General features: G+C 37.0%; 1 protein-coding gene across 3 annotated transcripts in view; it reads right to left on the bottom strand.

Annotated features, from left to right (window-relative positions):
* The window catches only part of STAM (signal transducing adaptor molecule), a 58,272-nt gene that overhangs the window by 27,424 nt on the left and 6,509 nt on the right, over window positions 1-24,339 (bottom strand). For 2 of the 3 annotated variants that reach the window (XM_061126311.1, XM_061126310.1), the window contains exons 2-4: window positions 15,294-15,378; window positions 1,005-1,080; window positions 828-923 (exon numbers count right to left, since the gene is read on the bottom strand). In XM_061126311.1, coding sequence (XP_060982294.1) covers window positions 828-923; window positions 1,005-1,080; window positions 15,294-15,378 — 257 coding nt within the window. The remainder of the gene's footprint in view (window positions 1-827; window positions 924-1,004; window positions 1,081-15,293; window positions 15,379-24,339) is intronic. The other variant, XM_061126312.1, reaches the window with a different exon arrangement.

Below are 24,339 nucleotides of genomic sequence, written 5' to 3'. Positions count from 1 at the left end.
GAATCTCTTCATAAATAGCTGTACATTTTGAATGGACATTCAAGACATCAAAAGAATAGTAAAGAATTAGTGGAAAAAAAAAAAAAAAACCAAACCTAAATACAACATAACTAAATAACTGAATAAAGTAGCACAGGAGAAAATTATCACATAACCATAATGTATTAAAAGAAGTCCAGAATTTTAAATTATCTCACTTCTTTACTGTTTTGTACTAAAATTTGGAAATGCTCATTTTTCAAAAAAAAAACATGAAGCATTTTCTCTTTTAACATTAAAAATAATTTTTCTTAATAATTACTCCACCCACCACCAAGAAAGGCCAGAGATAACTACATGAATTTTTATGAATGCATGAATTTTTACTGGGAAAACTTACATATTATTTAGTAATTAAATTTTTAAAATTCCTTCAACTGCTGGATTTGAATCCTTTACATTTTGTTAAGCAGATAATCTCTGTGCCCAAAGTAAACTGATACCTTTTATTTTTTTTTAATTTTTTATTTTTTTAAACTGGTACCTTTTAATCAGACAGAAAAATGCACATATTTTTCATCAGAAGAAAGGAATGATGAAGAAAAAAGGTTACATGTATCCTAATTTGGCTTCACCAAAACCAACTCTCCAAGTTATATAAATACGTAGTCTCCTCGGCAAACCTAACATGGACTTATACATGGGATAGACATATCCTAGAAAGAGCTAAAAAAACAAAAACAAAAAAACACAGACTAGTCCTTTGTGACTTAAAAAGGTGAAGAACTAAACAATAAAATACACGTAAAATGCATGAAGAAAGAAGACAGTCTTATAATGTTCTTTACCTTGTTTAATACATTGCTTACTTCACTAGCAAAATCTCTCGAACATACTTCTAAGTGAAAAATCTTGCCACAGTTTGATACACATGCTCCTAGAAGCTAAAAGGATAAAATCGGAAGTTAAAAGGGCTTGATTTTGGCAGACAATTTTGCTGTAGATCTTAAAACAAAATCACTCACGGTGAGAGCCTGCATAGCCACATGAGGATCTTTATGGTTTACCCTCCTCATAATAGACCGAAGACAATCTTTAGGTCTAAAAAATGAAAAGTGTAACAATTAGTTGTATATTCCACTTCCCCCTCCCACCTTAACTATAAAAGGCAGTAGGCTGTGATACAAAATGGGAGAACCTGGTAGAGAATTTTAGTTTTTATTAATGACACAACTGAAAAACTGTACACTAAAAAGTTCCTTCAAATTTTTCAACTTAACAATCATAGACTAGGCACTTGGGGCTAATTCTGGTTGGAAGGTTTTGAAAATAAAATGACAGATCAAGAGTTTTACTTCTAGCATGACAGAATACGTGGAACTCCTGTTGTAAATAATCAGAAAACTGGAAAAATATATTTAAAATACACTTGAGACGTTAGGCCACAGGTAGCACGGAATGATGATCTGTAAGAAAGAATACAAAATAGATAAACCAAACATTTGCTTCAATTTTCTACACAGGAGCACTGCAGATACTGGAACAGGCTTTCTGTCTACAGGCAGCTTCTGGATCTCAGTGCAGAGCAGGTGATCCCAGGAAGACAGCAGTGATCTCACTGAGTTGAGGGGACAGAAATCAGGATTTTAGCAGGCTAATTTCTGCACTTTTGAAAAGCATGTTGACAAACACAAAATTATCACTTCAAAGCATGACAGAGGCCAACTATAAAAAAGATTATCTGAATACTAAAACTGAAATCATTAAAAAATAATGATCCAAAGGTGATTCAGCACTATGAGTACTTTTTAGAAAATAATTCCCAATACTTGCTTTACCACCAAGTTTTAAATGTATTGTTCATAAATCACATTAAAAAAAAAAAAAAAAAGAAAAGAAACTGCAGGGACTTGTGGAAAGGAGGCTGGAGAAAGACACTTTGAAATGGATCTTTTACTTTTTATTTCACTCATTTCTATACTGCTGAAACATTTTACCACAGCCAATTTTAAAAACCAAAGCAAAGACATGTCTGACACCAAAGTATAGTTTGCTATGGCAACCATAAAAAGCTTAATGCCAAACAGGAAAGTGAACTAGAATATGCTTGAGTCCTGATAAACACTTCATATATGCTAACAAAGCAATATCTTTTTAGATACATTAAGCTAAAAAAATAATCCATTCAGAGTTGTATATAAAACCAGTGCTATTAAACAACAGAAGTGACCCACAAAACACTAGTACTAACTACCTCATTCTGTTCCGTGTTTTTTTAATTCATCTTTTCCGTATTTCCACAAGATTATAAGCAAAACACAGAAGTGAAACTGAAGTATATATATACACATACCATTATTAAATCTTACTATGCAACAAAAAATTATGGCTAAAATAGTTTTCAAAAAGGCTTAGGAGTTATGTGATTTTATATGTATACTTATAGCGGATTCACACTGTTGAACACAGCAGAAATACAACATTGTAAAGCAATTAACCTCCAATTAAAAAAAAAATCCTATGAAAAACCATAAAAAAGAAAAGAAGAAAGAGTTATAAGTGAATTTAAAGTAGGCGTCCTCTGTTGATGATAAATGAACGTGGACTACAAACACAGCATCTGTACAATTTATCACCTATACGCATGCCCCTCTGAGAGTGAAAGGCGGTGCTAACCAGGCATAATGTATGCACACAGTGAAACTACCCAAGGCAAACTGGATGTGTGGTCACCCCAGCCAAAATTATATTCATCCAAACATTATCTTTTTATGCATAGATCTCGGACATGTAGTTCATATGATAGTGAGGGGAAAAAAGGCAGTACTTGCATCAAGTTGTGGCTTCTAATGTCTTTTCCTTAAATCCTAGGCCAAATAAGAAAACAGGTTTTTCACAAATGGACATGGCCGCCTCGGCATGTGTCAGCTCTGATGAACTAAAGCATCCAAGTCGGTTTCTTTATTCACAACATTACTCCAATCCACCTCAACACACTGCACTGTAGGCTTCAGAGAAAAGACAGCTTTAGGAGGGGGTCCCTGTCTATCCTCTCGCCCCACACCACTCTCGTCATTTAGGTGCTATGCCTTCAACACAGCCGATGCTCAAGAAAAAGTCACTAAGCCAAATGGAACAAAAGCTACTTTTCACTGTTGTACAATAATTAATATTTTGAATAACTAAATAATCTTCACTATAAAGCTCTATTTGTTACCAACTTCTGCATCTTCCACTGAGTTTGCTTCCCATGTGGAAAATGTACATGCTCTCACAAAATTTATTTCTGAAACTTGCATGGTAAGGGAAAAATGCACAATAAGAAGTGTGGCGAGAAGGACAGGATGTGAAGAAAGAGACTGATGGTACATACAAGATGAAGTATTTTATAAAAATGCCTGCTAAGATAAAATCTGCATGTGCCTTTAGAGGGGACTACCAACAGATTCCACCACCAATCAGTTAAATCCTGATGTCTGTCAAAACCCTTCCTCAATCCCCATTTTCGTATTTGAAAGCAATCTGTAAGACTCATCCACACTTTTCCTTACCTTGGGGTGGAAAAAACAAAAAGATAGGAGGGATCAAGGATACAGATGAGAACAAGGAAAGAACTCTCCCTCACCTTTTCCAGCCCCAAATAATGCTCTTAACTTAGATGTGATAAATGGCCACAGTGTAAATCACACCACTGTAAAATGTAAAGGAAGCATATTGTTTCCTGGGTTTCCAAAGTCAGGATATAAGGCAAACATGGCGGTTAATCAATTTTCCTTGCTAGGGAGTTCCTGTTGGAGCACATATCCTGCCATCTCTCAAATATGCGCAATACGGGCAACTTCTCCTCAATTACTGAAGCAAAACTGCTATGTTGTACACCAAGTGAAGAAGATGGCTGGTATATGTAGGGCCATGTTTAAAATATGGATACTCTGAACAATCACACTCAGTGTGGGGAGATATTCACACTCTGTAAGAGAAACAGGACCTGAAATTGTGAGACAGCACACAGAGTTCACTCAGTGGACAGCAGACCAAGTTTTCAGGGAAAATAAAATGGAGGGGGCTGCAAACGAACACAGTTACTTTCGGGAAGCTAAACATGCATACAATGCAATTCACAGGATCAAAGAAAACTAAAACTAATTTTGCAATCCTGCAATTCTCTTTTCAAAGAACAATGAACTTTCAAATCTCTTTGAAGAGCCCTGAGTACATTTCCAAAATTGTCACATTATTTATAAATATCTATCTACTTGTAGGTATGTTGTTGTACAGTTATGACAGTTAAACAGCTCAACATTTGTCCCTGGTTATCAATTAGTGAAATTACCTGAAAAGGTCTTTCCATTAATACATAAGGAGAAAGACAAAAATATTCAATGATATTGCTGGATAAAAGAAGTCAAGATTTAAGAGATCTTACACTTTGTACAACTTTTTAAAAGTCTCTTATTTCAAATATGTCTCTACATCTCAGATGAAAAGCACTTTTGTACCATAAAGATATGGTGTTCAACTGTAATGAGATTTCATATGCTTGAGTAAATTATTACCATTCAAAGAGCAGTGAATTTAAATTCTTTACTGCATCTATTACTAAACTAATGATTTCAGATCAATCAACTTTTCAAAATGAGAATACCACCTCTTTATTATTCCCCTCATGGGGCCTGACAGAAGAACAATAGGGCATTTCCCTTAAAGTATTGTAAATATAAAAGAAAAACAGTTTAAAAAAAAGTAACAGTAATAACAATCCATAGTACAACTCACAAATGTGCTTGCATGGTTAACCTCTCATCACCTTTGAGGCAGGACTGAAAAGGTACAGAGCTACTAGCTGTGTGTTTCTAAATAGGGGCAGAAAAATTCTTGTGATGTAAAACTATCTGGTGTATCACATCTCTGGCCCCTGCCTAATCGATGTCAGTAGTAACCTCCTGTCACTGTGAGAAGCAAAACCATTCCTAACAGAGCGACACCACTGGGCTGAGAACCACTGCTAGACAAAAGCGGCACTGTGATTCAGGAGAAAGAGATGCAAGGCCTGACAGACCTCATCTGTAAAAGGGGACTTCGACACTTCCTGTTCAGTATGTTATTACGTTACTCCCAGAATCGTGCCAGGGACTTAGAGACACTCGATGTGAGTTCTAGAAAGCACACACGTGTCCTATTCTTCTCCTGAGTTTTACTTCTACAGCTTTAGCTTTCAAAGCTATTTTAGAGTGATTTAAACTTTACATTTTCATTTTATATGCTATAAAAAGTACTTTACCACAAACTATAATTCAAGGATATTGTAGAGTGGAGAGTGAATATACGTATGCATACTTTTACAGGTCTTAGTACCTAGCAGGCATACACTAAAAGAGATGAGAACTCAAATCTTTGCTGATCAAATTTAAAAAAAAAAACTTATTAACAGATAAGATAAACCTGCTTGGAATACTAAAGGGAATCTAATTTAGAGGATGACTTTCAAAAGCATAAAGGCATTACATTAACAATAAAAGTTTAATATAAAATACAAAAGAAATCTGAACTGAGATGAATAACTGTATACTCAATGTCATATTCAAAGCACATATGTGATTTGTAACATACATAAAACACAGTCTACACAGCACAAGGGGAAAAGCGCAAAACACTGAACATAAATAATCAAATTCTCGATTCTGAGCTTATTAAATAGGTATTTCTTATGAGATGACCAATGGAACATGAACATAGTATACAAATAACGTTATTTGGTTAGTGAAACAACAAGTTCATGTTCCAGAAGGACTTCACAGAAACAATGAGGATTAACGGAAATGTAGGTAACACTCACTGAATTCTTAAACTTAGTATGATATTTGAGTTTCCCAGATCATTTAACACAGAAGTATATATCAGTCAAACAAAACACAAGGTTATATCATGTATGGGAGAAAGAGGAATCACTAAAAACTTAATAAAATCAGTATGTCTTTATATATATTTGTTGTTGTTTTTCAATTGCTAGGTGGTATTCAACTCTTGCAACCCCATGGACTGCAGCCCTCCAGGCTCCTCTGTCCATGGGATTTCCCAGGCAAGAATACTGGAGTGGGTTGCCACTTCCTTCTCCAGGGGATTGTCCTGACCCAGGGATCGAACCTGTGCTTCCTGTACTGGCAGGCAGGTTCTTTTGCATCTGAGCCACCTGAGAAGCCCATTTTATATACATTACCATGTGTAAAATAGCTAGTGGGAAGCTGCTTACAGCACAAGGAGCTCAGCTCAGTGCTCTATGAAGACCTGGAGGGTGGGATGAGCAGGGGAGGGAGGCCTCCGAGGGAGGGATGCACATATACACATACCTCACTCACTTTGCTGTACACAACACTGCAGAGCAATTTTAAACTCCAATTGAAAAAAAACTGGTACGTCTTACTTAGTTCATGATTTTGACTTTTAAATAACCATGCACCATAGGTACTTGAGGACTCAGCACAAAGAAGTGAGAAGAAACATAAAATTGGTAAAAATAACCTGAGTAAAGAAACCGGACTTCCAATTTGCCTCTACAACTTTCAGACAAGTCACATTAAAATCTCAGTGCTTTAGTTTCCACATCTGTGAAATGATCTCAGGAGTCATGAGGACTCTGTAGATCCTGTTCTACTGAATACAAGGTGGTTTAAAAAATCATGTAAAATACAAAAGGAAAATCATTGTCTGGGGCAAGTAAAGATGGAAATATCAGATCTAATCAGACCCACATCCCCACTGCCTGGTCAAGGTCTTGGCACCTACAGCTGTTGCCAATTTCTCCTGAATCATCATATCACTTTCCCCTTACAAATGGTTTACCTCTTCAGGGTACACCATTGTTATAATACAGTCTATTTTGAAAAAAGAAATTTACCATCAAACCAGCAGTTACAGGCTTCACTTAAATAGCAGCAAAAAGGACAAAATGAGCTTCTCTAGTGGGTCAGTGGTAAAGAATCTGCCTGCCAATGCAGGGAACGCAGGTTCAATCCCTGAGTCAGGAGGACCCTCTGAAGGAGAACATGGCAACCCACTCCAGTGTTCTTGCCTGGGAAATCCCATGGACAGAGAGGCCTGGTGGGCTACAGTCCATGGTGTTGCAAAAGAGTCAGACAAAACCTAGTGACTAAACAACAAAAGGATAAAATACCTTATTAAAAAACTTCACCAAAAAATGAATGAGATTTGTTAACAGGAAAACGTTAAAACACTATTAAAAGATATAAACAGAAAGATATGCTACATTCTCAGACTGGAAAATTTTAATATCAAAAATCTATTCATTTACAACTAAGCCCATTAAAAAAAAAATAGTTCTGTTCATAAACTAGCCAAGCCAATCCAAAAGTTTATGTGAGAACAGTAGAAAGGGACAAGAATATTAAGAAACTGTAAAAAAATAAATAAATAAATAAGAAAACCAGCCCTGACAAGTATTAAGATGTATTATAAGGTTTTAATAATTAAAACCACATGGTAGCAGCACATGAATAGATACATGCCAATGAGACAAAAGAGAATTAAAAAAAAATCCAACTACATAAAGCAATGTAATATATAAAAGCAGTATTTCAAATCAGAAAGGACAAAGATCATTCAATAAACAGTGCTGAAATTTTGAGGTAGCCAAACAGAAAAGAATAAATTTAGAGCCATACTCAAACTACATAATAAATTCCAAATAGATCAAAGACTTAAACGTAAAAAATGAAATCACAACTACAAGAGACTTTGGAAGACAGTTTGCCAGTTTCCTAGAAAAGCCATGTACAGTCCTATCATATAATGCAGCAAGCATGCTCTTTGGTATTTACCCAGTTTTTAAAAATCTATGTTCATACAAACAAAAAACCTGCCCATGCTTTCACAGCAGTTGTATTCACAATCACCAAAAACTGGAAGCAATCAAGATATCCTTCAATAGGTGAATGTACAAACAAACTTGAATACATTCAGGTGAGGAAATATTATTCAGAAATAAAGAGAAATGAGCCAGCAAGCCATGAAAAAACACAGATGATGCTTAAATGCATTTTGCTAAGTAAAAGAAGCTAGTCTGAAAAGGCTATACATACTGTATGCTCCTAATTGTACATTTTGGAAAATGGGAAATTACAGAAATAGTAAAAAAAAAAAATAATAATTGGTGGTTGCCAGAGGTTCAGAGAGAAAGGGGAGGGATGAATAGGGGGAACACAGGACATTTTAAGGTTGGTGAAGCTACTCTGTGGTGATCCTGCAACAATGGTGTACGTCATTATGGACTTGTCAAAACCCATAAAACTGTACAGTATAGAGTGAGCCTTAACATAAACTACAGACATTGGTTAATCCACGGACAGAGGAGCCTGGAGGGCTACCATCTATGTGGTCCAAAGAGTCAGACATGCCTTAGCGACTACACCACCACATTGATTCATTCCTTATAATATATACCACTAATGCAAGATGTCAATAATAGAGGAAACTATATATGGGGGGATGGGTTATGGAATTCTTTGTACTATTGGCTCAATTTTTTTGTAAATCTAAAATTCTATTTTAAAAAACAAAGTACATTAATCATAAAACAAAAACTGAAACTATAAAGAAAACATGAGATAGTTCTACTAAAACCTTAAAGAAGGAAAGTCTATAACTCAAAATTCTAAAATCCAGAAAACTGATCAATTCAGCTCTATAAAAATCAAAAACTTCTAAATGGGAAAAAAAAGTCAAATGAATAATGGAAAAAATATATACATGATTCATATAACAGATGAGGTATGTATAAAGTCCCTAACACAGATAATAAACAGTCAATAAATGAAAGACTTCAAGACCTAAGGCCCGTCAACTGAGGGTATGACTGTCACAAAACAAACATTGGAAGAGATCTGTTTCTTGACCTGAAGCCGCCCTTCTAATCTGAAGACGTCTAGGTCAGAGATTACTTTTCCCTTAAAAAAAAAAATCAAGACATATGTTATCAACCTCTAGTTAAAGCCCAAAGATAGTCAAAGTCCAGGTCCAGGAAAGGACAACATAAAGCCAATGAAAAATATTTTTAACAAACTCTCTCCCAAAGGCTTATATTCGTATTTTTCACAAAATGTCAATGACTTATCATTTTCTTCTTCTAATTTTATGTGAATAAATCAAAAGACTTACTATCTAAATAGATCCCTTAGCCAAGTACAGAGAAAAGTTTATCATGTTTTCCACTCTCAGTCAACTGTATTTTTGTCGAAGCAAAGATAGTTAAGATATAAAATAGCACAAATTAATCTGGATGTCAATTACAGAATATTAATTTTTTATTGTGGATAATCAATACTTACTCTCACATCTATTTCTTTATATATGAAGTTATAAACAAATCAATCAAAACTAACAGACAAAAGCTATTTATTATGTGAAGACACATGAAAGAAAACTGCTACAATTATTCTGAAAGTTCTCTTGATTTTGAACAGAGACTTTTCAGTCTATCATATGACCTCACCGGCTAAGTATTTTTCAGTACTTACTCAGACACTGGAACTGAACACTAAACATCATGTGAATATCTTACAAAGTCAGAAAAAAAAAATTTCATAATTTTTTTTTTAAGTTTTAAGTCCAGCATATTCAAACACTTCAGGGTGACAGGATATGTTAAGGAATTAAGTAATTACAAATGTAGAACAGTGAATATAATATGTTTATTGCCTATCAATGTGGGAAAATTATTTTTGTATTTGTATAAAGGAACAATAGAAAGATACAAAGGAAACAGAAGTGGTCACCTACAGAGGATGGGGGAGAGAAATAGGGACAGGAGTTATTTTGTCAATATTTACCTTTTTAAGTTATTTTAATGTTTGAGCCATGTGAGTATTTTTGAAACAAAAAAGTACATATTTCATATAAACATAAATATTTCTATAAATCAACAAACAAATACACACATATGTGTGGTTCAAAGAGGAAGAATTAAGGAGGGTTTTCTGAAAGACTGCTGGAACCATGTTCCTGGGTCACAGTTCTCTGAGTAAATGAAATTTCACAATAATTGGCTCTTCATTTCCCCTTAAAACTTGAGAATATTTTCCAAATGACCACAATTCCAAAATAGTTTACAAGAAAGAATTTTTTTTCTTTTAAAAAGAGCCAAAGGATTTTAAAATATTATTTTCTTAGGGGATAAAGACTTTAATGTAAGTTATTTTATTTATATACTAAATAATTCTATAATATATTGCTGGCAACATATCATTTTGATTAAAATAAACAAATCTTACAAAAACAGAAACGCTTTTCTTAAAGTTCCCTCCCCCTTCCCTAAATCCATCCTCTTAAATAGATCTGTACATTTCATAAAATCAAAGATTAACTCCAAATGACAATTTTTTTTGACAATGTTTTTTAAAAAAAAAAACCTAGACTGTTGCCTAGTACACAAATAAGCTTATGAACTGCATACTTCAACCTGCTCTATCTACACCAGTCTCAGGAAAACTCATGCCCACTTTCCCTTTCACACCAGTGACATGTTTCAACCTTTTCTAAAGCATACCAGGTACCCAGAGTACTTCACTAACAATCTACAATACATACGTTCAATATTCGTATGCTACCATCAGCAACCCATACTATACATATCTAGGTTCCTAGACAACATAAACCAGATCTCCATGAGTTTTCCATATACCTAATTATAAAATGATTTAAAAAAATTAAAACAAAACTGTAAAAGGTTATCAGGTTCAAGGGAAGAGGGGAATGGTAAGTTGTTTGACAGGCAGAGTTCACCTGAGATGATGAAAAGTTCTGGAGATAGACAGCAGAGATGATCTCATAGTAATGTGAATGTACTGAATGTCACAAACTTAGATCAAAGTAAATGTTTTCATGTATAATAATACATTTGTCTTTATAATAATGCAGCCATAAAATTTTTTATTTTTGTTACTTTTTATGGAGAAAGGGACCTAGGAAGACAAAAGTGCTGAGGGCCCATGAAAATAAAAATGTGGCCTTATTTCCTACTATATGCTTATTTCCTACTATGAAGTCATCAAGGCACAGCAAGAAGGTGAAAATACAACCAGATATGTATGTAAAACATCATTTTTAAAGAGAAATCACACACATAAACAAGCTTTGTGGGTCTGCATTTTTTGAACCCTAGTGAGACTACAATGGTATCTCAACTATTATATAGTCCTTTTCAAACAATTCTTTATTAACAAGAGCTAGAAAGAGATATCACGTTTACATAAACAAATAACTGCGTGAAAATCAACATAATGAGACTTTAAAGGAACCAGAGAGCAAGAACTATTAAGGGAGAAAAAATAAGTGAAAAGGGAAAAGGAAGAAAGAGGAAAGGAAAGAAACATTAATAAAAAAACAAAAAGAACCACCCCTCTATTTAAATTAGCAAAGCTGAGAACACTTCCCAGGTAAATTCACAGATGTGGCACAATGTCAATTAAAATCTCCAAAGGGTAACAAAATATTAAAGAAAAATACTGAGAGAATGCCCTCTAAAGTAAATATGAAAAAAGTTTAAAATGATCATGTATCTAAACCTACTGATACTAGATAACAACAAAATACAAATAAAACACAACTGTTTAAAGCAACAAATTAGTACATTTTAAATACATATCTAGGTTCTCAGACCACATAAACCTGACCTGAGGACAATATGGATGGAACCTTGAGGGCACTACACTAACTGAATTAAGGCAGAGAAAGACAAACACCGTCTGATCTCACTGGTATGCAAAATCTAATAAAATCAAACTCACAGAAACAGAACGGAGTGGTGGTTGCCATAAGGGTGGAGGGGTGGGCAAGGGGTGGGCAAAATGAGTAAAATGGGCCAAAAGGTACAAACTTTCAGTTACAAGATAAGTAAGTTATGAGGGTGTAATGCAGAGCGCAGAGAGTATAGTTACAATACTTGGTTGTATGTTTGAAAGTTGCTGAGAGAATACATCTTTTCACAGTTCTCATCACAAGAAAAAAATAGGAAATAAAATTAACAAATTTTTCTAGTATAATAATGTTAGCTGCAGAAAAACAAATTGATCTCTTTAAATCCTCACAACGTATCATATGGGATTTTTAGATGGGTTCAAATTTATTTTTTAACTAGAAAAATATGGAACATTTCTAGTCATGAAAGGGAGTTTGTCTTTTCATTTCAAGCCACTAACCACATTATTATAAAAAACATCTACAAAATGAAGAACACCAAACTAAAGATAAAATGAAAACTGATGGGGTGAAGAGAGGAGGGGACTTTCCAACTTCAATGCTAGATAAAAGCTTTATCTCCAAAACACACAGGGATGGAGCTAGGTGGATACATCATCCTCAAAAAACTGTCAGACAATATCACTTTAATCAAAAAGGAGCAGAGGCTTACCCCTTTATCTCCAAAACACACAGGGATGGAGCTAGGTGGATACATCATCCTCAAAAAACTGTCAGACAATATCACTTTAATCAAAAAGGAGCAGAGGCTTACCCACTTAGCCACACCCCAGATACTATTATAAACACTTTGCGTGTAGTAACTAATCTCGCACTCACCATAAACCCCCTATGAAAAAGACACTGTTTTTATTCTCAAGTAGCAAACTAAAGTTACTATGACCACCGGTGACATAGCTAAGCAGTCAGAGCAGGGTCCCAGCCCAGGCATCTCACCGCGGAGTCCATGTCCTCAACCACTAGGCTATTTGCTTTCCTCTGCATAACAAGCTACAAATCTATATCTACTGGACACATATAAATTACTATTACACAGGACAGATTTCAAACAAGAAAGGTTTTCAGAGAGTGCTTTGAGGATTTAGATTTTCAGTCAATGGGATAAGGAAAGGCTTTATGGAAGAAATAATATCCACAATGTGTCTGGAGGATATGAGACACCGCTGAGACTGGAGATGAGAATATTCCCCACTGGAGGAACAGAGGGACCAAAAGCAATACAAAAGGCTGAAAAGCATGGGCAACTCAAATATTTGAGTTGAAAAGAATGTGTTGTTGCTGTTTAGTTACTAAGTCATGACCGACTCTTTTGCAACCCCATGGACTGTAGCCCACGAGGCTCCTCCATCCACGGGATTTCCCAGACAAGAATACTGGAGAGGGTGACCATTGCCTCCTCCAGGGGTCTTCCCCATCCAGGGATCAAAGGTGCATCTCCTGCACTGGCAGGCGGATTCTTTACCACTGAGCCACCAGGGAAGCCCGCTGAAAAGAATAGTGAGTACAAAAGAAGTAAATGGAAAATAAATAATTCAGAGGCCTAAGGAGGTTACTAGGCTTAATTCAGTGGAAGGTAGGGGAGTAACATGGTCAGAGTTGTCACATGGCAACTGGTTATAAGAACTGGACAGAAAAAGACAGAAGGAAATGACAGAAGGTTAATTCACTAGTCTAAGCATGGTGAAGGATGGCTCAAGTAAAGTGCGGTCAACAGAAATAGAGAAAAAGGAATAGATAAGCAACATGCAGCAGCTCCTTGAACTTCAATTAAATTAAGGAAGCAACCAGGCCGGAAAGAACAAGATTGAGGTTACTAAAATGCAAAGACAACAAAGAGGATGGATGAGGCCACACTTGGAGGCCACAACTTTGGGAGAAGTGAAGGGGAAGAAAGGCCTTAAAGACAAACTTTCCTGCCTAATCTGACCAAGTTCAGGACTTAACTAAGGAGACTCTATGACATCAACATCATGAGAGAGATCATGGATCAAAGTGACAGAATTCAGTAAGAAACTAAATGCAGGGGTGAGCCTGAGGTTTTAAGCAGAAATGAGAATAACCTTGTCATTAATAGAGGTGAGGACAAAGGAGGGAATGTAGGTCTAAAGCAAAAAGGGACATGAGTTCAGGGTTCTAGGTGGTGAGATTGGGGCTTATAACATGTGATATTCTGAAATTATGCTGCATCCATAGGAGTAGTGCTTAAGTACAGAATTATAGCTAAAAATATAGAAGTCACATAAAGATACTTGGAAGCTGTGAGAGAAAAAAAGAAAGAAAAAGTGCTGGGTAGAAAAAAAAGGGTCAGAGAAAGTTTAAGGAACTACGTCTATTTAAAAGGGATCGAAGAAGAGCCTGAGAAGGCACCATCAGAGGGTTAATACTACAACCAGGAGAATCCAGTATCATTTAGCAGCATGATTTTACAGGGAAGTATGTAAATAAGACAGTGCTTGTGCGGCACAAAGAGATAAATGTGGCTACTCATAACTGGACGTTATTAGCCCAGGAATGGAGAAAACCATTACTCTGTATACGCCTTGTAAACCACTACTCAGTTAATCCCCTTGCTGCACTGTTTAGAAAGCCCTGTATTAACAAAAAGTCTGTAGGCCAAAAAGTTTACAATTCTATTTCCCTAAACTGTCTCTTTCAGTATCAATGATTAGTTGAGTTGAATGTGCAGATGTGACAAAGAAGAAAAGAACACAGAAAGAACCAAAAAACTTGGTATCTGAGAAATCAGTGATGACTTTAAATATCAGTGGGAAAAGAAACAACCTAAATATCCATCAACAGATGAGTGCATAAAGACTGGTGTGTATATAATGGAATATTACTTGGCCCCAAAAAAGAATAAAATAATGCCACTTGCAGCAACATGGATGGACCTGGAGATAATCATACTAAGGGAAGTAAGCCGGAAAAAGACAAACGCCATGTGATATCACTTACATGTGGAATCTAAAATATGAAACAAATGAACCTATACATGAAACAGAATCGGGGACAGAGAGAACAGACTGGTGGTTGCCAGAGTGGAGGGGATGTGAGGGAGGGACGGAGTGAAGTTTGGGATTAGCAGATGCAAACTATTATACAGAGGATGGCTAAACAACAAGGTCCTACTGTGTAGCACACAGAAACATATTCAATATCCTGTGACAAACCACAATGGAAAAGAATGAAAACACATATAAGTAAAAGCGAATCCCTTTGCTGTATAGCAGAAATTAACACAACATGTAAATCAACTATATTTCAATAAAATTTCTTTTAAAAATCAGTGGGAAAAACTAGATTTTAGGAGACAAATATGAACAAGGGTGAATAATTAAATACTGACACTGTTACTGGTCATGCTGTCCCTGCTGTTACAAGCAGTAACCAAATGGGATGATTCCTCAAATCTTGCTAGTGAAAACATTCTTTTTTCAAACCAAATTGTGACTCTAGTAATAAGCTTTACCTTCTAACTCCGGTTTTATTCCCATTAATAAACAGGATGAAAAAATTAAAATCCTTTGAAACCCTGCAACACTTACCCAGTGCGAGACTGACCGACTTTATCACAAATATCCAAAATGAGGCCCCAATCCTCAGCAGTATTCATCTCACTGGTTGCTTTCTCTGTATATTACAAGAAGAAATTGCAGAAACATTATTTCTAAAAAGGCTTTAAGAGGTAAATGACTACATTCAAATTACCAAACTGCAGTATAACCAAGTACCAACAAATCACAATAGCTGTCAACATCTGGTTAATGAAATATTTAAGTCTGTCTTTAAAAGGAGGTGGGGCACCTTTGTTACCTATCACAATTATTTTCCCCACTTATACTTCATTTGTTTGTTACTTGGTATTTAAAAAAAAAAGGGGGGGCCACTGATTTTTTTGTTATAAAAATGCACATACACACAGGTCTATCCCTATCTGCACACAGAAAGACCAAAATAAGGAACTCTTTCATTATCAATAGTTAATAGTTAGCTTCACTAACTATTTACATAGTTAATTCTTAGCTTTACTTGCCCTCGAAGGAACATGACAAAGAACAGGTTTCTATCAAAATGTTTCAGAGAATCAAATTAACTATTTGTTGAGTTCGGATTCTGAGAAGTAGAGTGGAGGGGGCACTGAACAAAAGAAAACCAAGGTTTAACTGAAAATTTTCCCTTAAATCTAAACTTGACAAGTTAAAAAAAAAAGGTACGGCAGATTAAACCAAATCATTAATTTAGGCCCCTTTCTTCATTACAATAAAGGAATTTTAATGAAAACACACAAGGATAAGGAAAACATGAGAAGCAATAACAGCAATATCTCAAAAGCTACAGAACACTGATCCGTGGCAAACGACTGAGAAGACCCAAGAAAGGTGAACCATGTATTGTTAGTAAGAAAAAAAGCTGAAGAACTAGTCTGTTGAATCCTCAGGAAATTCAACTACTGCAATTGAGAATGAAGAAAAAGAGCACTTCCGAGGTAGCAAAATGGGTTAATACTGTTTGAAATGTATGCAGTCCCTATTTCCTCACTCAAGGGCTCCAGCAATCACTTCCCTATTCCGAGAAAATGAGTGATGGCTTACTTTCTGTAGGTAAAGCAAATTTTTTCTAGACAGGGAGACACCAGGTATAGTTGAGACTTAGGGAGCAAAAATAAGGATTTTTTTTTTCCAGTTTTCCAGTCCAGCATGTAAGCATGGAAGTATTCACTTCATCCTAACAAGTAAAACACCGAACAAAGTGAAAAATCAACAACTCTTCTTAGAGCTCTCAGAAGTAAGGTCACAAGGCAAACTGATGCCCCCAAATTAGACATACAGATAGGCAGATACACAGAACCACAACTTAATAGAGCAGAAGCTCATGAGCACAAACATCACCAGGAACCAGTACCAGGGTAGGAGAATCTACACTGAAACTATCGAACTGCTGAAGGCGAAGTGTGCACAAGTCTGAGTTAAAACGCCAGAGAAGAGGCGGCTTAGAACACTTCCCATACTTTTGTGAGTTTCAATTCCACCGTTCTTCCAGGTTCTCAAGGTGAACATCACAGAAAATTTCCCCTATTTTTCCAGCAAGGGGAGAGAAACTGACCATTCTGAAATACACCAGAGTATTCTCTTCCTAAAAAATCCTACCCTCAAGAGAAATTATTTTATCAGTCCTAACCAACTAGTGTTTTACCAGAGATTAACCCAACTGTGGGACCCCAAAGCTAGCTTGTTCCAGCCTTCCATGTGGGAGAAGGGGAATATCCAACACCAGCCCACTGGAGCCATCCCATCCCACCGATGGGATGAGCAGGGGATGGACACTGAGAGGCATGTGAGAATTCACACCCCAGGGGAGCGAGGCTCACTGAGCCCAAATCACAGGACAGTCGGCACCTGATCATCACACCACTAAAGGCGGGTGTCCCTTCGTCTAGTACATCATATCCAGCTGCTGGCAAGCCACACTATAAGGCAAAGAGCACAACTGGAAGGGCATCAGAATAGTATCAGAACCAAACTCCGACATGAAAAGGATGTTGCAATTATCAGACCAGAATTTTTAAAGAATATGATAATATGCTAAGAGCTCTAAATGGAAAAAGGAGGTAATATGCAAGAACAGACGGACAATATAAGCAGAGAGATGGAAATTCTAAAAATGAAATACTAGAGATCAAACGATAATATAATATAAATGAACATCCTTGGATGGACTTATCATCAGTCTGGACACAGCTGAAGCAAGAATCTCTGAACCTAAGGACATATCACTAGGAATTTCCAAAACTGAAAAGCAAAAAGAAAAAGTGACGTGGGAGGGGGCCGGAGCAGGTGGCGGGGACACTGGAACAGATTTTATCCAAGAGCTGTGGGAAACCATAAAAGCTGTGACAAAGGAATCACTGGAATACTAGAGAAGGAAGAGGAAAAGAAAAAGAAGAAATATTTGAACCAAATATGACCCAGAATCTCCCCCAAATTAATGTCAGACACCAAACCACAGATCCAGGAAGCTCCAGGAACAGCAAGTACAATAAATGTCAAATAAAGACACAAACCCCCTACACCTTGGCAAATCATATTCAAACAGCAGAAAATCAAAAATAAAGGGAAAAAAGAAGCCAACAGATGTAGAGAATGGATTGGACACAGCGGAGGAAGGAGAGGGCGGGACAAATCGGGAGGGAGGGTAGCACTGCCGTCTGTACAGGACCATCTATTTGTAAGAGAGACAGCTAGCGGGCAGCTGCTGAGTAACAGGGGGCTCAGCGCGGCGCTCCGTGATGATTTAGAGGGGTGAGACGGGGGTGGGGGGGGAGAAGCGAGGTTCAAGAGGGAGGAGATACATGGATAAGTGCTCCGTGATGATTTAGAGGGGTGACATGGGGGTGCGAGGTGGAAGGGAGGTTCAAGAGGGAGGGGATACATGGATACTTTTAGCTAATTCCCGCATGTTGCTGTGTGGCAGAAACTAAGACGGCATTGTAAAGCAATTATTCTCCAATTTAAAGCTTTTTTAATTAAAAAAAAAAAAGAAGCCAGAAGAAAACATCTTACCTATTCAGAAGTAAACAATGATTATACCTGACATCTCAGAAACCATGCCAACTGGGAGAGAACGGAATGAAACAGTATTGTGAGAAAATAAGCACCAGTCAAGGATTATATATCCTGTGGAATTATCCATAAGGAAAAGACACAGTCTTTCTCAAATAAAGAAACATCAAGGGTATCTGTTGCCACCAGACTGGCCTTGCAAGAAATGTTTCAAAAGTTCTTCAGGGAGGATATAGGAGCCATGCATACATGAATGTGTGTGTGTGTGCAGGCATATGCATAAATGAAATGAAACACAGCAAGGACACCAGGAACAAGAGAGAGAAATTAGGAACATGAATATTTTGTTACTAGAAGGTGAGCTGTACTATCACTGAAGTGGTACAATGTTATTTGAAACTGAACTTGGACTAGTTGTAAATGCATATATATATTGTAAACTCTTAGGCAGTCACAGAAAGTAGAAAAAATATGTATAACTAATATGTTAAAAAAAGAAAATGGAATCATATAAAATATTCAATTAAAACTCCTAAGGCAGGTCGAAGAGTATCAGAAACAGAAATAAAGAACAAGGGTTACAACTAGAAAATTATAACAGATATGGTAGATGTTTATCCAACAATATCAATAATCACTTTAAATGTTAATGGTCTAAATATAGGCAAAGATTGTCAGAGTGATCAAAAAATGAGGTACAATTAAATGTCAACTACAGACAACTCACTTTAAATATAAAGACACACATACAAAGTAAAAGGATGGAGAAAGAGGTCATGGGTTCCCATTTCCTTCTCCAGGGGATCTTCCTGATCAGGGATCAAACCCATGTCTCCTGCATTGGCAAGTGGGGTCTTTACCACTAAGCCACCAGAGAAGCCCCTTGTTCGTTTATTGTATACCTAAAACAAGGTTACTGCAGACTTACAGAAGTCTTTCAAGACCTAAAGTTCGTGTCACTATGTAACAACAACACACCAAGAAAGTCCAAAACACCTCAACTGATGCACTATGTCATCATCTGCATCAGTAGAAAAGATCTGTGTCTGGAGTATTTTCTCTTTTGCCTCTTTATTGGAATCCTGAGAAAGTCCACCAGGAAAAAAATGAAGCAAGCAAGATGCAACTACAAGTGAAAGAATCTCTGCTGCTGCTGCAAAGTCACTTCAGTCGTGTCCGACTCTGTGTGACCCCATAGATGGCAGCCTACCAGGCTCCCCCTTCCCTGGGATTCTCCAGGCAAGAACACTGGAGTGGGTTGCCATTTCCTTCTCCAATGCATGAAAGTGAAAAGTGAAAGTGAAGCCGCTCAGTCGTATCCGACTCCTAGCAATCTCATGGACTGCAGCCTACCGGGCTCCTCCGTCCATGGGATTTTCCAGGCAAGAGTACTGGAGTGGGGTGCCATTGCCTTCTCCGAATCTCTAGACTCACTAAATTATTTTAAATGAGCTTTAACCATGAGGGGATCTGTATTAATTCAAGAAACACCAGAGAGCTAAGAAAATTTTGAGCAAGGAAACAATCTGATCGAGTTGGACTTCTGGGGGGAAAACATGAATCTGCTGCCAACATGTAAAAAATAGTTTGGAAGAGGGAAAAGAAGAAACTATAAGGAGAAACTTAACATAAATCTGGAAACAAAGTAAATGAGTTACTTTGAAAGCAAATGTTGAAATGCTGTTTAATGTGTTCTCACTGGCGGGAATGCCAAGATGGTAACAGTCAAATTGACCTGTTCAAGCTTCCGTAACGGTAAATCCCTTAAAAATAACAATTTCTACTTTGGGTAATTCTTTGAACATTCATGTTTTCAGTCTAAATGCTCATAAATGCTAAACCTGATAATACAACTGGAATATGAATCCATGAGGGCCATAGAAACATAGACCTTTAATAACATCTATTTCAGTGTTTTTTTTTTTTTCAAATTTTACTTTTCAATACAGAAACCCTCTACAAGTTAAATCTAATGCTAGCTACCTGGAGTCAGCACACACTTCATAGGTTGAAGGTACAGGACTCAAGTCTCCCCTCGCTTCAGACTCAAAAAGCAAGCTCTGGGCTTCCCGGCCACATGCAATCTGACCAACTGGCTACAGATTCAGGGGTTTCCACTATCCCCTTGGGTTCACTGATTCACTGTAACCACTTACAGAATGAAGATGATCACCTATAATTACAGTTTTACTATAAAACATACAAATGTCAACCAGCCAAAGAAGAGATATGCACAGGGCTGGGTCTGGGAGGATCTCAAAGGCAAAGCTTCTGCACCCTCAGGACTCCTTATCCTCCTGGCACGTCATGTGGATCACCAACCAGGAAGCTCAGTGGAGGCTGGGTGTCCACGGGTTTTATTGGGGTTTCATCAAGAAGGTATTATTGACTGAATGAGGGGCTGCCTCCTGGAACTGCATCTCCAAACCTCCTCCTCCTTTGTGGAGGTCCAGTTGATACCATGTGACTCAAAGTGCCAGCCATCTAATCACAAGATTAGTCTTTTTGGAGGGATCAGCCCCCACACTGAGTGATTTTACTAGCATACACCAAAGTATTGTCCCAGGAACCCACCGTAAATATGAAAGATGCTCCTACCACTTGGGAAATTCCAAGGATTTAAAGGTTCCCTTCCCTGGGTGATCTGGGTTCGATCTCTGGGTTGGAAAGATCCCCTGGAGAAGGGGAAGGCTACCCACTCCAATATTCTGACCTAGAGAATTCCATGGACTGTATAGTCAGTGGGGTTGCAAAGAGTCAGACACAACTGAGCGACTTTCACTTTCACTTTTCCCTGGTGGCTCAGATCATAAAGATTCTCTGACTGCAATGCAGGAGACCTGGGTTCGATCCCTGATTTGGGAAGATCCCTTGGAGAAGGAAAAAGGCAACCCATTCCAGTATTCTAGCCTGGAAAATCCCATGGACAAAGGAGCCTGACGGGCTACAGCCCATGGGGTTGCAAAAGAGTCAGACACGACTGAGTGACTAACACTTTCCAGAAAACATGGACAAAGATTAGTAAAATCCTTTATTATTCAACCATTTCTAAGAAAAATTTATCTTAAAAGAAACCCAACGTGTAAAGTAAATCCAAGGGGAACTGCTCTGAGGAGTCCCAGAACCTTGCCCCATTAAACCCCCAAACCATCTGACACCCAAGAAGACTGAGTGAGTCATCCCGAACAAGATCCTCCAGTCTAACATTGACAGTCTGCAGATTCAGCATCCATAGGTCAAAACTGTCAGGAAAAAAAAAATTCCAAACGGTTCCAAAAAGCAAAACTTGAATGTGCTGTGCATGGGTGACTAATTACATAGCACTTACACTGTATTTACAACTACTGACATAGTATTTACATTTTATTAGGTATTACAAATAATTTAGAGATGATTTAAAGCAGTGGTCCCCAACCTCTTTGGCACCAGGGACCAATTTCATGGAAGGCAGGGGTGGGCTGGGGGTGGTTTGGGAGTTATTTAAGCACAATACATGTATTGTGAACTTTATTTCCATTATTAATACATCAGTTCCACGTCAGATTATCAGGCATTAGATCCTAGAGGCTGGGGACCCCTAACTGAAAGTATATGGGAGTATTCATCTCCTTTGGGATGAACTCAGAGGAAGATGTGCTTCTTCTTGACTCTCCTGAATACCTCCAGTCTGAATTTTCCTTCCAGAACCCCTGAAGGGCTTTGGTCATGTGTGGTTCAATAAGACTGATTGAACAAGTCTCTCAAAATAACTGGAAAAGGAGGAAACACTGGCAGGAAAAGGAAAGATCTCATGTTTCCACGTCCAATGTGCCAGGGAAGTAGCAAAGCCGTCCAATGCTTTATTTTTATATACATATTTTTTAAAATGTGTTCTTTTAAGATTGCAGGTTTCTTTTTGTAAGCAGATACTTATATCAATCACAAGTAACTGCCAAAAAAATGCTAATTTTCAGAAATAACTGCTTAAACTTTACAATAAAAATATTTCACTTTTATTGTAGTTTCTCTATGTTTAATTATTAGTGAGTCAAGTGTAATATACTGTTTATATCAACTACTTGTATTTTTCTTCTGCAACATACATATTCATGGCCTCTGCCCATCTCTCTTTTTGTACATCTACATAAGTGTCTTAGGGCTTCCCTTGTAGCTCAGCTGGTAAAATATCTGCCTGGAATGCAGGAGACCAGGTTTGATTTCAGGTCATGAAGATCTCCTGGAGAAGGATATGACAACCGACTACAGTATTCTTGCCTCGAGAATCCCATGGATAGAGAAGCCTGCAGGCCATAATCCATAGGGTCACAGTAGTTGGGCACAACTTAGTGACTAAACATAAGTATCTTATTAATTTGTAAGTGTTCGGTATTTGTAAAGAATATTTTAAAAAATTTTCATTGGTAAAAACATCTTCTCCAACTTGTTAAAAAAAAAGTCTATGGGAGGATGTGCATATGTTATATAAACACATGATGTCATTTTATGAGGGACTTTGAACATCTGCAGTTCTGTGTCCGCGGGAGTCTTGCAGATATTGAGGGATGACTGTACTTCATCTTAGAAAAGGAAAGCAGGCTATCCCTCTGATCTAGTAGTGCACTTAAATAATTAATTCATCATTGTCACCGACTGGTAGCCAAGCAGATTTTGTAAAAGCTTAGTGCCTTTTTTAAAAGAATACACTTAAATCTCGAAACCTATCAGTTTATTTCTTAAATAATACAATATGCTCTGTAATAGCCTATATAAGAAGAGAATCTAAAAATAAGAGTATATACATATACGTATATGCATAATTGATTCACTTTGCTGTACAGAAACACAACACTGTAAATCAACTATACTCCAATAAAAACTTTTAAAAAACAGCAAAAAATATACAATAGTTAAGCTTACTAAAACCTAATTTACTAAGAAGTAAATAGTTAACTAGAAATGACAAGCTTATGTCTGATCAAATACAAATTGTCTATTATCATAACTAAGGATGATCTGAATTAAGGCATACCCAGGGGTGTCTGGTATAGTCATTAGCAGATATTATGCTAAACATTTTCCTATGCATAAGTAGGATCAGTATCTAACTCAATCTTAATGGAGAGATCAGAGACGTCACTCATCTCAGAACACTAAAGCTGTTCCCATTAGTTACTGATGCTGCCTCAAGATCAAGGGCGATAGCTCAGTTCTTCTAGGCTGTAAAACAATAAACAGTTTTTAAATCAGAAAAATATAAACTATCAGTAGCAGTTCAACATGGATTTGTAAACAGCGACGTCAAAACTCTTCATTTTCTAAGACAAAAAACAGGGTTCGCAGGAAAGGGAAAAGTGACAAGCAAATATAACAGACTTGCTTCCAAAGAATTCAAAGCTTCATAATGATCTCATTTTATCCTCAGATTATCCTTACCATTATACTAAAAAACAGGAGACTGAGAAATTTGCCTAGCAGTACCCAGAAAAAATCACACACTGAGCCTCATCTGAATTTCAGTAGTCTTCTCAATGGATCGAAGAACTTTTTTCTGATAAGCAGCTACTTCTGATTTTCTCAAAATTTATGACTGCCAGAGATTTGGGGAGGTGCTGCCAGGATGACTGTGTACCATGTTCAGGCTATAGGAAAAAGACTCATTTAATCAGTCTCGAGATGTAAGAGTTCATCAAATCAGCCAAGGGAAAACACAAGTCCTAAAGAAATCATCCCTTTTGGAGATTATCAGACTCAGTTTTCCAGAAATGTTTTACCTAACATTCCTGTCCATCCTGAGCACTGGAAATCCTATTGGCAGAGCAATCTGAAGCTCTTCTAACCAGACCAGACAGGGAAGCAGGTGTCAAAGGAAAGCATGAAAGTGTCTCAGGAAAGAGCCCAAGATAGAAAGGAAAACCTAGATGCATCAGAAAGAATAACCTCCTCCAACTAATAAAAAAAAATTTAAAAAAAAAAAAAAATTTTTTTTAAATTAAAAAAAAAAAAAAGAAAGAATAACCTACAGGAGAAGTAAAACAGGAACAGAAGAAACATT

This window comes from Dama dama, chromosome 23 (assembly GCF_033118175.1).
Source record: "Dama dama isolate Ldn47 chromosome 23, ASM3311817v1, whole genome shotgun sequence".
In the NCBI taxonomy this organism is placed as follows: domain Eukaryota; kingdom Metazoa; phylum Chordata; class Mammalia; order Artiodactyla; family Cervidae; genus Dama; species Dama dama.
The sequence above is the reverse complement of the archived record's forward strand: the minus strand, read 5'-3'. Positions and strand labels throughout refer to the sequence as shown.